Here is a 14,801-nt window from a genome sequence, read left to right on the forward strand (position 1 = left end):
ACCTGTGTGTGACTTTAAAGATTGACTCCAGGTATGCCCACGCCATGGGAACTGAGCATGACAGAGTCCCTGAAACATCAGTTCTGGGGCTCTGCCATCGATGGGGCTTTGCGGGGGTGGGGGGGGCAGTCTCCGGAAGTGCAGGTTCTGCCTTGGTGTGTCTGGGGGGGGGGGTGGGGTGAGTGCACCTGACTCAGGGGACCGAGCGCTGTGTCCACCCCAGCCTCAAGCTTTGTCCCTGAAATGTCCTGACTCGGAGACCGAGTGCTGCGTCCAACCCAGCCCCATACTGCTCTGTGCCCTTCTGTAGCCCCTCTGGGCCCTGTACTGACCAGTCAGATGTCGCTGGCCTATGGGGTGGGTGTCTAGGATCCGGTGGTGAATCCCGGGGCTCAGTAGGGCGGTGATCTCAGAACTGGGGGTGCAAACTGGGCATGGCTCTCATGGAACTTGCCACTCCTGCCCATCCCAGTGGGGCCCATGTATGAGAAGGAGCCGCTGGCCACTGACCATCCCTCTTCCTGGCCCTCCAGAGTCCCCAGGGCCCACTGCGGCCGGGCGAACGGGGGAGCTGGGGAAAGTTTGGTCTCCTGGGGCAGAGGAATCAGGGATGGGACGTAGTGGCCGACAACTGGAGGAGTTGATCCTTGTGCCTCAGCTGGCAGGTCACTCGATGAGGGCCACAGACTGGGAAACAGGCTGTGAGGAGCAGCGTGTTCCATAAGGTGTCCTGGGCGCAGCCTGACGTGGGCCTGCTCTCAGGAACAGGCCATCTTTCTGGCTCTGGAGAATGTGGAATCCCATTCTTCCATCAGCAGTGCCTCCAGGCCAGAGGAAGCCCCAAGCCTTTCAGAGCTGTAATTGTCTTGGGCTTCGAGGGTGGGGCCTGTGCCTGGTCAGCCCTGACCCGGCTTCTAGGACACTGAGCATCACTTTGCAGTGAGAGTTTGGTCACTGCCTTCCTGCTTGCACTTTACATCAGCCATTGGAAGTTACCTGTAATCCGTCTTGGTGGCCCTTGAGATTTAAACAAAAAATAAACGAAACAAAAACAAACCCACAACAGATGGCTGGAGGGAGCATGGGGCTCGGCGGGCTCCTGCAGAGTAATCTCCGGAAACTGCAGACATCAAACACGGATGGGAAGCCAGAGCCATAGCACAGTGGATAGGGTATTTGAGTTGCATGAGGCCAACCCGGGTTCTATTCCCACCATCCCATATAGTCCCCTGAGCACCACCAGGAGTAATTCCTGAGTGCAGAGCCAGGAGTAATTACTGTGTATCGCCGGGTGTGACCCCAAAAAGGAACAAACAAACCCCCCCCCCAAACATGGATGGGGACAGAACCGGGCTTGCAGGTGGGGACCTGGATCCTGGAGGCATTTTCAGGGGCCCTGTCAGAGGAGCCTCCGGGAGCATCCTCTTGCCAGCACCTGCTACAGATGTGTAGATTCTGCCCTGGTGGGCCAGTGCAAGACGGGCATCGGCTGCAAACTAGGCCCTCTGGGTACCCTGTTCCCAGCACCCAGGGACTCCAGCCTCTGCGCCCCCTGCTCCTGTCCCGTGTCCCCACCTGCCATCTCCAGGGGCACAGCCTGCAGCACCTCTAAGCAGTGACAGTGCATGGCACAGGGCCCCCTGGGCTGTCCTGCAGGGAACACTGCTCCAGACACACACACACACACACACACACACACACACACACAGAGGCACGCACACGCGGGTCTGGGAGCCATTAGGGATGTCCGCTCAGGGGCTGTCAGAACCAGCAGCTCTTTGAGGGAGTGGCTGGGAAACGTTTCTTTATTTTTCTTGCTAGAGGAGTTAATGTGGAGGAAAAATGTGTAAACTCTCTGCCAAGTGAGTCCATTCCCTTTGAGGATGCATCTGTCAGGCACAGAGGAATGGTGGTGTTTGGGCCAGGGTTCCCATGCAGGGGAGGATGTGACTGAGCAGGGAGGGGCACGGAGGGGTGTGTGTGTGTGTGTGTGTGTGTGTGTGTGTGTGTGTGTGTGTGTTTGGTTGGGGGGCCACCCCAGGCAGTGCTCAGAGTTTACTCTGGAGTTACTCTTGGCAGTGCTCAGAGAAGCGTATGGGATATTTCTGTTGGCCCTGTGCTAGGCAAGTGCCCCTCCTGCTGTACTATCTCTCCAGCCCACTGTGAGTATTTTGAAGGAATTCCCATCTGGTATAGAAACACACCTGCAACCCATGGCCCATCGAGGTGAACAGCAGAAGCTTATATTGACTAATCCAGAAAATGCCTGGAAAACCGAACAAGAAAAACAACTTAAACTCATATAATCTCCAACGATCGAACTCGGGCTATGAAGTCCCACATGAATTAGATGACCAGAGAGGCTGTAATTTGGTTATTCCTCTAGCTGATCCCTAATGTTTGTTGAGATTTTGCTGTAAAAGTATAGAAACTGATCAGAAATCATTTTTTGGGCACTTCTTAGGGGAAAAAAGTTTGCAAAAGCAGAGGACAGTATCATTTACTGCCACACTCAAAAACTTCATAAAATAAGAGACCTGTGATTTCTGTTAAATCCCAGGAAACAAATTACCTCCTCCTTTGCTAAATCAAAAGAGAATCTACCCTTGTTCTGGGCCCTCATTACACAGCCCACTTGCATGTGGTTCTGTGAATCAGGAAGTCTTCTATTAAAGTGGAACATTTCCAAATGCCTAAATTGTTTATACAAATAACATTTTCTTTTGAACTCTGTAGAGGAAGCATATTTCACTTTTTTAATGGCTCTCAGTTGGACCATTGAAAGGTTGTTTTTCAAAAGTTTTGACCGCCTTCCTCCCTGCACCCACCCACCCCCCACCCACTGCCCACCGCAGATGGGAACACTGGGAAAGTGGCCGCTTCAGGTGCTCTCCGCGCCCCGGAAAGCATTCCACCCCAGAGAGGTGCTTTGCGCTGTTAATGATGTTATTTCATTGAATGTGGGACTCAGGGGCTTAGTGTGTGTGTTTGTGTGTGTGTGTGTGTGTGTGTGTGTGTGTGTCTTGTGGAAAAGCTTATGTCATAAGTCACATGTGAAAGAATGCTTTATTTTAACTGACTGAGCCGATTAATCCCCTGAAGTTTCTTTTGTTGTAATTTGTTCTGCTGAATAGAAAGCAGTTGATTTCCCCCCTCCGCCCCCACTGAGCTGGCCTCTTACCTCCTCTGGCAAATCCTGGCCTTTAAAGTTGGGAACTTAGTTCCATTCATGTTTCTACTTCTTTTTTTTCTGTACCCTATTTAAGTAAAAAAAAAAATGAAAACTTGGACCTGGATGTGGTTAGCACTGTTTTTTTTTTTTGGTGTGGTAATAAGCCAGATTTGGGGTTGGAGCTAGGTGTGGGGTCAGAGCTCGGGTGTGCTGGGGAGGGAGGTGCCTGTTGCTGTGCCTATACTCTGACTTCTCGGCTGCACCCTGCGGTGTCAGGAATGGAAGCCGAGCGCTGCTGATGACCCATGTTCCGTCTTCAGACCCTTGCACTAACATGCTGGTCTGGCCACTGAGATCTACAACAAGGCCCCCATGGCTGCTGTGTGGCATGTGGGACCCTTGTTCCCTCGACTACCTCCTCAAGCCGATTTCAGGGTGAGCGATGGGGGGGTGGGGGGTGAGAGAGCATCTCTTGTGTGACTAGAGATGCCCGTGGCTTAGGCATCGGCTCAGTGATGAGCTGTAAGTTCTGGGGCCTATCTCTAGTTCTCTCCTTGCATCTTCTCCTCCAGGAGGTCTTGGCACCTTCGTCCTTTGCCTGTGGTGCCTCAGCTGCCATTCTTGGCCTCCTATAAAGCAGGAGAAGACTGGACAGTGGACAGCAGCCCCCAGAGCCTGGAGGGTGGGGGTGGCACTCACCAGGGCCTCACTGCCTCCTTGCTTCTGCTGCCAAGCCCTGGAGTGACTCAGGGCTGGAGCCAGCATCCGCCTCCCTGTGCCACACTTGTTCACCTGCCTGCCTCCCTGGACAGTGCTCACTTACCCACCCACCTCCCCAGGTCGAACTCACCCACTCGCCTCCAACTCTGGCTGAGTCACGTCTGTGGAGTGAATGCCACCTGCTGCTTCCACATGTTCCAGAGGGCAGGGGGCTCATGGGGCCGTGGGCGCAGTTTCCCAGGTGGCCACCAGTGACCTCCACATGGTGAAACAGTTGTGAGAGTTGAGTCTGGCTGCTTTGGCACTGCATGATCCGAAATGTGCTGGCTGGTCCCCAGGCAAGAGGGAATAACTGAGGAGCCAGTGTTGCAGGTGGGGCCTGGGGAGAAGGTCGGCAGGTGGTCAGAGGCGGATGGGAGGGGGATCCAGGTCTGTTCTGTCCAGATGCTAAAGCATGAGACCAATGCTTGGGGCGGCCGAGCCCACCCATGGGGTGAAACACCCAGAGTCACTGACTACTGGGGAGCCTGTGGTTAGCAGGGAGATGGGGAAGAATGATGCGGAAGGCAGGAAGAAGGATAACCTTTGTAAAGGTTCTCACCAGCACGTTTGACTTGTGGGCTGACACCTCTGTTTCCGGCCATGCATTGGAACAGATGGCCTAGGAAGTGCTCCTTGTCAGGCCCTGCACTTCAGGGCCAGCTGGTCAGTATCTTGGAAAGGTGCCAGTTGTGGTCACTCATACAGAGTGGTCAGGGAGGAGAGGCACACGCTGCAGGTATGTACTCTCTCTAGTCTTGCTCGGTTTGGTCTCTTCATCTGTGCTCTCTGGTGCTTCTCCCTGGGCGTGGACCTGCCAAGGGGCCAGGCCAGCACACTGGACACCGATTGCCTTTGAATCTGTGGAGCTGAGGAAGATGAAGTGGGGGGTAGAAGGGGGGTCGTCGGTGGCTTCCCAACTGGACTCCAGGGATGGGGAGCAGGGGGCACCCCCAGGGCTCTGTCAGTTAGAGTTGGATCTCTGCATTTTTAGGAGATGCCCGTCTGGCCTTGGGCTGCAGCTGCCCGGGAAGGGATAGTTCTGGCCTGTGCATGAATCACGGCATTCAGGGATTGCCAGTTCGCTGTGTCAGAGATGGATCTCAGCAATCCTACGCCAACCAAGAGAGCCTTTGAAAACGTGAGGGAAGCAGATAGAAGTGCAGTTTCAATTCGGACAGAAAATGTTAGGACCACACAGGGGCTCCCATGCTGTGCCCCTGGCCCCTACACCTGCCCGCGCCCACCGCCCAGGGCCTGAGCTGTCCCGCATCCTCTGGGCTCCCGGCTGTTGCACTGAGCTGTCTGCCCCTGTTAATCCAGTACCACGAGGAATCCCTCAGCACCCCGAATGCTGCTCAGAGCCCCCTCAACATGCCTCCCCCCCCCCCCCCCCCCACACACACACACAGACACAAGAGTAACATTTGCATCAGAAATGTGGCAGTCCCGGAAACTGGCCAAACTCTGGGAGGTGCTTGGAGGCAGCTCAGTGACCCTGGAGGTGGTGGGGAATTCCAGCGAGAGCAAACACGGATGTGGGCCATTGGGAGAGGCTTTGGGGCAGGGAGAAGGCGACATAGACGGTTCAAGGGAGCAGCCAGGCTGAAGAATGGATGGAGCAGGGAGAGCCTTGTCCTTGGGCCCCATGTAGGCACGTGGAATGGTGGGCAATGGTCATGCACAGTCCCCTGCAGAGAGAATGTGGGCAGCTGCAGACTCGGGAGGCTCGGGAGACTGCAGAGGGGTGCTGTGTGCTTTCCCTCTATGGGGCACAGGCTGTCCTCCCATACCTCTGGGGAGACCCTAGCCTGTGGGGAGAGCCTGGAGTTTGGATAAAGCGCTCGCCCTTAGTGAAGGCAGAGTTTGAATCTCCTGCTTGTAGTCAGCACCCCCAGGGAGAAGAGCCCTCAGGGGAGCACTTCACGCAGGAGCACCCCAGGCAGGGGCAGGAGCGCAAGTCACTTTCCCACATGAAACCTGGTCTTCCTGTCCTCTAGTGCGGTGTGCCTGTGGGCTGGCCGGCAGGCCGTCTTACCCCTCTTTGGCTGGAATGTTCTGCCTTGGAGGGAGCCTGGGCGCCCCCCCTCTCCGCCAGCATAGACAGGCTTCCCAGCGCCTTCCCCTCCCTGTGACCTGTCCGAGGGCCCTGCACAGCCCCTCCCCTCCCAAAGAGAGAGATGTGTATGTCCTCCTGTTCAGTGGTGCCCAAGCATAGTGCTAGCTGGACTTTGGGATCAACTCAGATTCTCAGAATTACTGTGAGGATGGAAACTCTGAAACCAGGGAATACTGCACCCCTCGGTGTGGCTGCAGCAGCCTTCAGGGGTCCTGGTGCCTCCGTGCGGCCAAGCCGGGTTCTGTCCTGGCACTGCACTGTGCAGATATTTCCCGTAGGCCTGCAGTCACACTGCTCTTCGCAGGAACAAGGACAGGTGATGGGTCGATTGCTATCCCCCCCGGAAGGGCCCACTGTGTTCACGGCATCTTTGCTGGGATGCAGATGAGATTCACTGGGGTCACTGGGCAGGAACCAGCTCAAGAGGAGTTTTGGAACTGTGTGAGACAGAAATGCTTGTGTGTGTGTGTGTGTGTATAAAGATGTATGTGTGTGAATAAAGGTGTGTGTGTGAAGGTGTGTCTGTGTGTGAAGGTATGAGTGTGTGAAGGTGTGTGTACGTGTGAAGGTGTGTGTGTGAAGGTATATGTGCATGTGAAGGTATGTCTGTATGTGAGGGTGTGTCTGTTGTGAAGGTGTGTGTGTGAAGGTATATGTGCATGTGAAGGTATGTCTGTGTGTGAGGGTGTGTCTGTTGTGAAGGTGTGTGTGTGAAGGTATATGTGCATGTGAAGGTATGTCTGTGTGTGAGGGTGTGTCTGTTGTGAAGGTGTGTGTGTGAAGGTATATGTGCATGTGAAGGTATGTCTGTGTGTGAGGGTGTGTCTGTTGTGAAGGTGTGTGTGTGAAGGTGTGTCTGTGTGTGAAGGTATGAGTGTGTGAAGGTGTGTGTACGTGTAAAGGTGTGTGTGTGAAGGTATATGTGCATGTGAAGGTATGTCTGTGTGTGAGGGTGTGTCTGTTGTGAAGGTGTGTGTGTGAAGGTGTGTCTGTGTGTGAAGGTATGAGTGTGTGAAGGTGTGTGTACGTGTAAAGGTGTGTGTGTGAAGGTATATGTGCATGTGAAGGTATGTCTGTGTGTGAGGGTGTGTCTGTTGTGAAGGTGTGTGTGTGAAGGTGTGTGTGTGTGTGAAGGTGTGTCTGTGTGTGTGTGTGAAGGTGTGTCTGTGTGTATTTATTGGCTAAGTTTGCCCTTTGTGAGTTTATAGCTAATGCACAAACCCAGAGGATCTCGTTGAACACACATATGAGAACTCTCAAACAACCTTTGAGTTGGATCCTTTTCTTCATATTTTGGGCCACACCTGGCTGTGCACAGGACTCACCCCTGCTCTGGGCTCAGGGGCCCCTCCCGGCGATGCTCGGGGTGTGTTCCCCTGGCCATTTTCAAGACCTGACCTTTGCTAGGAGCCAGCCTTGGTGCTGGCTGAGCAATGTTGAATGGCCTTGGTGTAGTTGGGGTGGGCGCAGGTGAGGCCCGCTCGGTCTCTGTGCCAGGGCAGAACGGCTGGTCAGTGGTGGAATGGCTCTGCAGGGACAAGAGGGTGGAGCACCTTTGTCGCTCCTTCTGACTTGCAGACACTGACCAGGTTTTCCACCGTGTAAAGCAGTAAGGTGCTTTGGAGGCTGCTGAGAGACTGAGAGGAAATGGGTTTTTCAGATCGCCAAGTGTAAGGTTTGCTCAGGACCAAATGGCCAGCTGATGAGCTAGTGACACATTCCCAGAATCTAAGATCACTGCCCCCCACCCCTGCCCTGCTCTCCACCCCATGCATGAAGCACAGGACTGTATTCCACCAGGTGGCATTCCATCTGCCCCCTGGTTAGTGGAATGCCAGACAGAATGCCAGCACCATACTCCACCTCCCTGTCAAAGAGAGCATACCTTCCTTTTGTCCTCTTTCTGCCAGACTTGAAAAAAAAATTGAGCTTCTCCCAGTGCAGCTCTGACCCCAAAGTCACTAGAGGTCAGTACGGCCCAAACCCAGGAGCGCATCTCTAAACTATTTCTTCACTTTACTTGTCCCTGTCTCTGTGCCGGGCATGGTCCCAGGTCTTACCCAGAGAGCTTTGGAAAGTGTTCTTATGATTGAGCTACTGGGATGGAGGGTAGTGGTGACAGTCAGCTTTGAGCTCACACTGTCCTTTCCCACACCCCTGCCACATCTTGCAGAGACACTGAAGGATGTTTTGGAATTTATGATAAGGGTAAATATAGATGCCATTATCCCATTTCCTCACTACCCAGAACCTGTCATAAGTATATCTAACTAATGAATTTCTTTTGTTCCAAAAGTGTTTTTCTGGTATCACATTGTGAAGCCTAATAAATAAATAAATAAACAAATAAAGGAAGCCTATGGAATACTTCCTTTTGAAAGCTGAGATTTGTATGTGAAAGCCGTTTTATTGCTCAGCAGTAATCCCATGGTCCGGATGGTCGGGTAGGGTTGTAGCTGGCCAAGCCCCAGGCAGGTGGCTAGATCATGGAGAGAGCGTGACTTTCCCAAGCAGGCATCGCTCCTTCCCATGGTAGGTCGTGAAGCCCCAATTTGTGCTTGTGCGTGCTCCTGACGGGGCCAGTGGGTTGGCAGTGCATTGTCAAATTCGTGAATTAATTTCACAGTCCTCTGTTGGAAGACTGCTGCGTATGAGGTATTGTTCTTGGAATGCTGGTTGCCGTTTGGAATCCGGTCTTGAACGGGGGTATGGTCAAGGGCTCCAATTGCAGAACCAGATGTTGCATTTGATGCTAACTCTGGGCCTCCTTATTGTCACTCTGGGGAAATATTAATAGTAAAATCAGGATCCTCTCTGAGGACAGCAGGGAGAGAGGGCAGTGGTGAAACGTTGGTGCAGTAGAAAGTATGCTCAGATGGGCCGTCCATGGGCTCAGAGCTGCTCCATCCATTGTGGGGGAGCAGAGGGCTCTTACTGCATGTGGATCGTGGTGACAGACCCCAGGCCTCCCCCGTGCTCCCCAGCTCTACCTCTGCTCTCACCCCAGTCCCGGGGTACTAACCATGTTCCCTACAGTGTCCTGTTAGCAGGTCCCCTTCAGGGTCACAGTCTACGGGCAGAGCTTAGGGTGCAGTTTCCTAGGCAGGGGCTTGGGGTGACCCACATGGGGCTGAGATGCTGCTTCTGGGAGGACCGGCCCTGTCCCCTCAGACCCAGTGGACATGGGAATACTGTGCATGTCCACTCCTGCTTGGGGTGGGGGTCATTCACCCAAGTTTTCTGTGTTCTGCTGTGACTGGTGATGACCAGAGATGGACAGTGGCCATTCCCGGCTGTTCTTCCTCAGGACCAACAACGGATCTGAGTGTCTGTGTTTCCATGAAATGAGAAAAAAAAAAGAAGAAGAAATAATAAGAGGGGAAAGTAACAAAATTCACTGTCAAATTAAGGAGTAGTTGGTATGAATCCAGGCTCCCCGAGCTTGTGCATGTCCAAGTCTCCTCTGCAGATGCCTCATTAGCCGCTGCGTGATAGGGTGAATTTATAAATAGTGTTTATGTGCAGAACAGGTCAGAGACCACTCTGGGAAGTGGAAACAGCATTGTTCATTCTTGGACTAAGAGGAATCGCAGCCAATGCAGACTGGACTTGTATGCTCATCTGCCCAGCAGATGGGGGTCTGGGGGGTATCTTGGGAACGCCTCACTCACCACCCTGGGACCCCATGGCACCGTTTTCTGTGTTGACAAAGCGGGAGGTCACAGCATAACTCACAAGTCCAATTTGATTTCTTTCTTTGGGGGGAGGGGTGGTAAGGGAGTTTTGGACCTCACACAGAGGTACTCACTCCTGGCTCTTTGCTCAGGGATGACTTCCAGTGGGGCTTAGGGGGACGGTGTAGAGTGCCAGGGATTGAACCCGGGTCACCTACTCACCTGCATGCAAACAATTGCTTTGCCCACTATGTTATCTCTTATATCCTTGATTTCTTTCTGTGTTTGATTAGAGTACATTATCTACTCGTTTCTGATTTTAAAAAGAACCATAGGAGGATACTTTATGTATATATATATATATATATATATATATATATACATATATATATATACACACACATATATGTCTATATATAAAATCATTATTATTGTTATCAAAACTTGGGCCTGGAAGGAGCAGTCCAAGGTTCAAGTGCTGCTTCTGCACCTCTGACCTCTTTCTCTTGTATCAGCACCTGTGCATCTCACTCACAAGAGTATTTGCTGCGTCCAGTTCCTGCAGCCCAAACCCACTGGCTTTCTGGGCTGCTCCTTACCCTTTTGGCCCGTCACCAGACCCACCCTCGTCACCTGGTTACCATGGAGCCCGGCTTGCAGGACACAGCTGCTGTGATGTTTATGGGACGATTCCTTTACCCAAAGTACCAAGTTTCATGCTGCAGACCGCTCCATCTTTCAGAGCAAAGTTTTGTCTTATTTGTACTATTTTGTTGTTGTTTGATGTGCTCAGTCTAGAGCTGTAGTGCTGATAGCACCTGTGGTAAACATTTAAAAAAAAAAAAGCTCATTTTTCAGACACTCTCTTTGAAACCTGCTGGGCCGTGAATGTGGTCTCCCGACCCCTTGCTCTGTTCTGTTCTGGCTCCTGATGGAAACCCCAGGTCAGGTGAGCCTATAATGCGTGCAGGCCAGTGTCCGCTTTGCCCTTTCGAGGAGGGGAGGGAGTCCTACCTTGCACCGCTCATTCATGGGCGGAAATGTGTTTCCTGCTACCTTCGTGACTGTGACCAATGAGACCGGGCTTCTCTCCCTGCTCTTCCTGCCGCCTTCCTGACGGAATCTCCAGGCTTCGGCTTAAATGGGGTGGTGACTGGATCCCGGGGCATGAGGCCACGAGGAAGTTCAAGCATTAGTGAATCACCCACATATGGTGTCAAGGGTGGAAATCCACAGGGATGGAATGACAGGTTTGAAGAACATGCCATTCTGACACCCACTCCCACCCCTTCCCATTTATTTCCTTTCGGTTTGCTCTCCCACAGTTTCTGTATACTTGTTGTTTTTTCCGGGATCTGGCAGTGTAGGTTGAAAGAGTTTTCTGGAGTCCGGCAGCTTCAAAGGTGCCACTCAGGGTAATTCCTGTTCCACCGTGGGCCCTGCGGGTCACCCACACTCACCCGTATTTCCAGAGAGATCCATGCTGCTGCCTTTGACTCGGGCTGGATGTGGGAGTCCCTGACACAGGTCCCAGAAGCCTGTGCCTATTGTTATGCGTCTAGAAAGAAGCTTCAGGGGCTAGGCTGGTGGTGACTGCTGCATCCACGGGTTAGATGCCCTAGAGCTCCCACTGCTGAAAGTCACTGCTTGGAAGGGACTTCATGCAATTGAGGGAATATTCTTCTCTTGCTAACTCTGACAGTCCTATATATGAAACTCTACTTTTCTTGAGTCTTTAGATAGAACTGTTACCCTCCCTGCCTTCCAGACCTCATTGGAGCATGTAGACACACCCATACTGCTCGGCCCCATACCTGTGATTGAAATCTCTTGTCAATGCTGACTTATTCTTCTACAAATATAAAAGAGCAGAATATAATATGCAGTGTCCCACTCCTTGACCCATGGGGGTCAGATCAAGACCTCCAGTGGCTGCCTAGAACCTTGAATAGTATTGAGCACTTGATGCATTACTATTTTCTGTATTTACTTATCTATCATAACATTTGATTTATGAATTAGGCATCATTTATAAATTAGGGTAACATAGCAACAGTGGAATAGTAGTCACAGTAAGCTTTATTACAAGGGCTGTGGATTCAGTCTTCTGCCTGATTGCACAGAGTATTTCCAGATAATGGTTGGCTTCTTGTTTATTTATTTATTGGGCCACATCTGATGATGCTCAGAGGTTACTCCTGTCTTTGCCTTCAGGAATTACTCCTGGCAGTGCTCAGGGGACCATATGGAATGCTAGGGATAGAACCCAGGTTGGCAGCATGCAAGGCAAGCACCATGCCCACTATACTATTTCTCTGGCTTCCCATGATTGGCTGCTTTTTGCAGAAACAAAACCACAGATGGGGTACTGGTCTACAGAGATTTTTCTGTTTGGTGGTGCAGTAAGAGTTCAGCAGTGAACAAAGGTTGATGCTACTTTTCCATTTTGTCTCTTAAACAGCTCAGTCTCTGAAAGAATTTGCAAGACTGCTTATTGCCGTGGAAGAGGAGAGGAGAAGGCTGGTAAGTCTGCTTCTTATTGCCTCTGCATCCTGTTGTGTTCGCACTTACTAGCTGACCTGGAATATGCCCAGCCGTTATTTCAGACATTATGATTCAGTGCATGCACTAAGTGTTACAGAAAAGATTGATGAGTGTAACTCTCAAATATTACTAATGAGACATGTCATTTGTTCTGTGTTCGATTGATTTGGCAGGCGTAAGTTATCTTCATTGGCATTTTAGTTCTGAGGATTGGAAATATAGAACCAGTTCCCATTAAGAAACCTTTATGTTGGCATTGAGCAAACCTATAAATCCTGATGGTGTAATGGAGCTAGATATATTAGACTCGTTCAAGATTCTGTTTCCAGAGCCTTAGCAGGAGACTTTCTTGAAAGGGTGACATCATTGAGTTGGACCTTAAAGACTTGAACTTTGGCAATGGTGTAATGGAGCTAGATATGTTACATGCATTCAGATCCTATTTCCAGAACTTTAGCAGGAGACTTTCTTGAAAAGGTGTCAGTTGAGTTGAACATTGAAGACTTGAACTTTGAAAATCTGGGAAGAGTAGGGTGGTATATCGATATCTGTGATGGATCAGATATGTTATCTGAGCTCAGGTAGAGCTCGCTCTTTTTCAGAGTTCCATGATGACCTTTGAGGATATGTTTGCCCCATCTTGTTCTCCTCACTTGAAAAAATCATCTCATCTTTTGTGGCACCACCGAATGAGATGTCAACCCCTGTCCTCATGGGACTCAGCTGAGAACAGCTTTCAGGGATGCAGATAGGATGCAGGGACCTACCTGGCCCCAGGGAAAGGTTTATTTATGAGCAGCACGACTTTTTTTTTAAACATCTTTATTGGAAATGCTGTCATTTCCCCCAAGGATGCAGCTGTCAGATTCAGTCATCCATCAGCTTTAACGGGTGAGGCGCTGAGACAGTCTCTCCCCAAGCAAAGAGGGTCTCTGACGCAGTGTAGACACAGAAAGATGCGTCCTGAGCCTCTTCAGATCCTGCTGACTGGGTTACACACATGACTCGCCCTTCCTGCGGGCGGTTCTGAGTGAATCTGAAGAAGGCTGAGAAACCCAGAGACGCCGCCTGGCAGCAGGAACTCTCCTTCAAGCCTTCTGGAAGAGAACTCTGCAGCCTTCTCCTGTTATTTGTAACTTGATAGTGAACTTGCTTTGCCTTTAGGCTTTTGGCTTTGAGTTTCTTCTCCCTGATCCCCAGGCCCTTTTGCCAGGCAGCTGCTGCCCTCCCCCGCCCCGCCCCCCCCCACCAGCCTCAATGCCCTGAGCTTCTTCCCACTCTCCAGCCCTCAGACCCTCCCAGGGTGGCTGTCACCCCCCCCCCTTCCCCCCCCCCCCCCAGCTGTTTCTGGATAGGACATAAGCATCTACACTTGTCACTTCCTGTGCCCTGGACATCCGATCCACTTCCTCTCACAACTGGCTCTGTCTGTCTCATCTTTCAGACTCCAGCCCTGCTGTGTCCTGGTCACTTGCCTTCTCCATAATGGGGCTAAGTTAGTCCCTTTCCATTCTTCTTTGTGGTGACAGGAATAACCTGGTGATGCAATTTGTGTTTTACCACCAGAGAAAAGAATTTTAAAGAAAGATATTATATCTGAAGGGGATTAAGGAGAGAGAGAGAGAGAGAGAGAGAGAGAGAGAGAGAGAGAGAGAGAAGGAGAAAGAGATGGTGTTGGCATTTAATGAGATGAAGGGAGACGGGGAGTCAAGAGTTGAATCCTGAGCGGAGATGGCTGTTGGGTGTCCTGTCTGTTGGGGCAGTCTGGGGGGTCCTGTGACACCCCTGCAGTACCCTGGAGCACCCTCTCGGATCTGCTGACTGGAGAATGGTGGCATTTCCTGTGGAGATGCAGGGCTGGCAATCTCCAAACCTCTTCTCCGTGGGGTTTTGGGTTGCATGCTCGTATCATTTCTAATGAGGGTCACACCTTATTTCTGTTAGGAGGCGCTGCTTATCTCTCACAGCTGACCCAGAGCATGTTCAAGACCCCAGGCCCAGCCATAACGTCTTTCTCTGTTGTTCTCAATACTCAGCTCAGCAGCCCTCTGAGACGCGTAGGCTGTTAACGCCCCATGTGGAGCAAAGGTACAAACCCAAACAGTGGGCTAGGAAGGTTTCCCCTGGCTGCTGGGCCCCAGAGCCTTCCCCTAATCTATGCTGTCACCTCCTCACCTCAAACTTGTCGGGTGAGTCAAGAATTGGGTGATGACATCAGCAGACGAGTGTGGTTGATAAAGCATGTGAGATGCTTGATTAAGAGCGTTCATGTATTCTAATGTTGTAAATAGTTGAGGGGGCGGGGACATGGCTCAGTGCAGGACAGATGCCTCACACTGTCTTGGCACGGCTGAAACAAAACAGAAATAGCAAACCAATGACAGAGACGCCAGGCATTGCCATATTTTATTTTATTTTGCTTTTTGGGTCACACCCAGCAATGCTTAGGGGTTACTCCTGTCTCTGCACTCAGGAATTACCCCTGGTGGTGGTTGGAGGACCATATGGGATGCTGGGGATTGAACCCGGGTCA

The 14,801-nt window shown here is 51.4% G+C and overlaps 1 protein-coding gene across 3 annotated transcripts in view; it reads left to right on the top strand.

The window, feature by feature from the left end:
• Positions 1-14,801, top strand: part of ARHGAP42 (Rho GTPase activating protein 42) — a 127,419-nt gene that overhangs the window by 38,079 nt on the left and 74,539 nt on the right. For all 3 annotated transcript variants that reach the window (XM_056114785.1, XM_056114783.1, XM_056114784.1), the window contains one exon: positions 12,186-12,247. In XM_056114785.1, the coding sequence (XP_055970760.1) occupies positions 12,186-12,247 (62 nt within the window). The remainder of the gene's footprint in view (positions 1-12,185; positions 12,248-14,801) is intronic.

This window comes from Sorex fumeus, unplaced genomic scaffold, assembly GCF_029834395.1.
Source record: "Sorex fumeus unplaced genomic scaffold, SorFum_2.1 ptg000028l, whole genome shotgun sequence".
NCBI lineage: Eukaryota > Metazoa > Chordata > Mammalia > Eulipotyphla > Soricidae > Sorex > Sorex fumeus.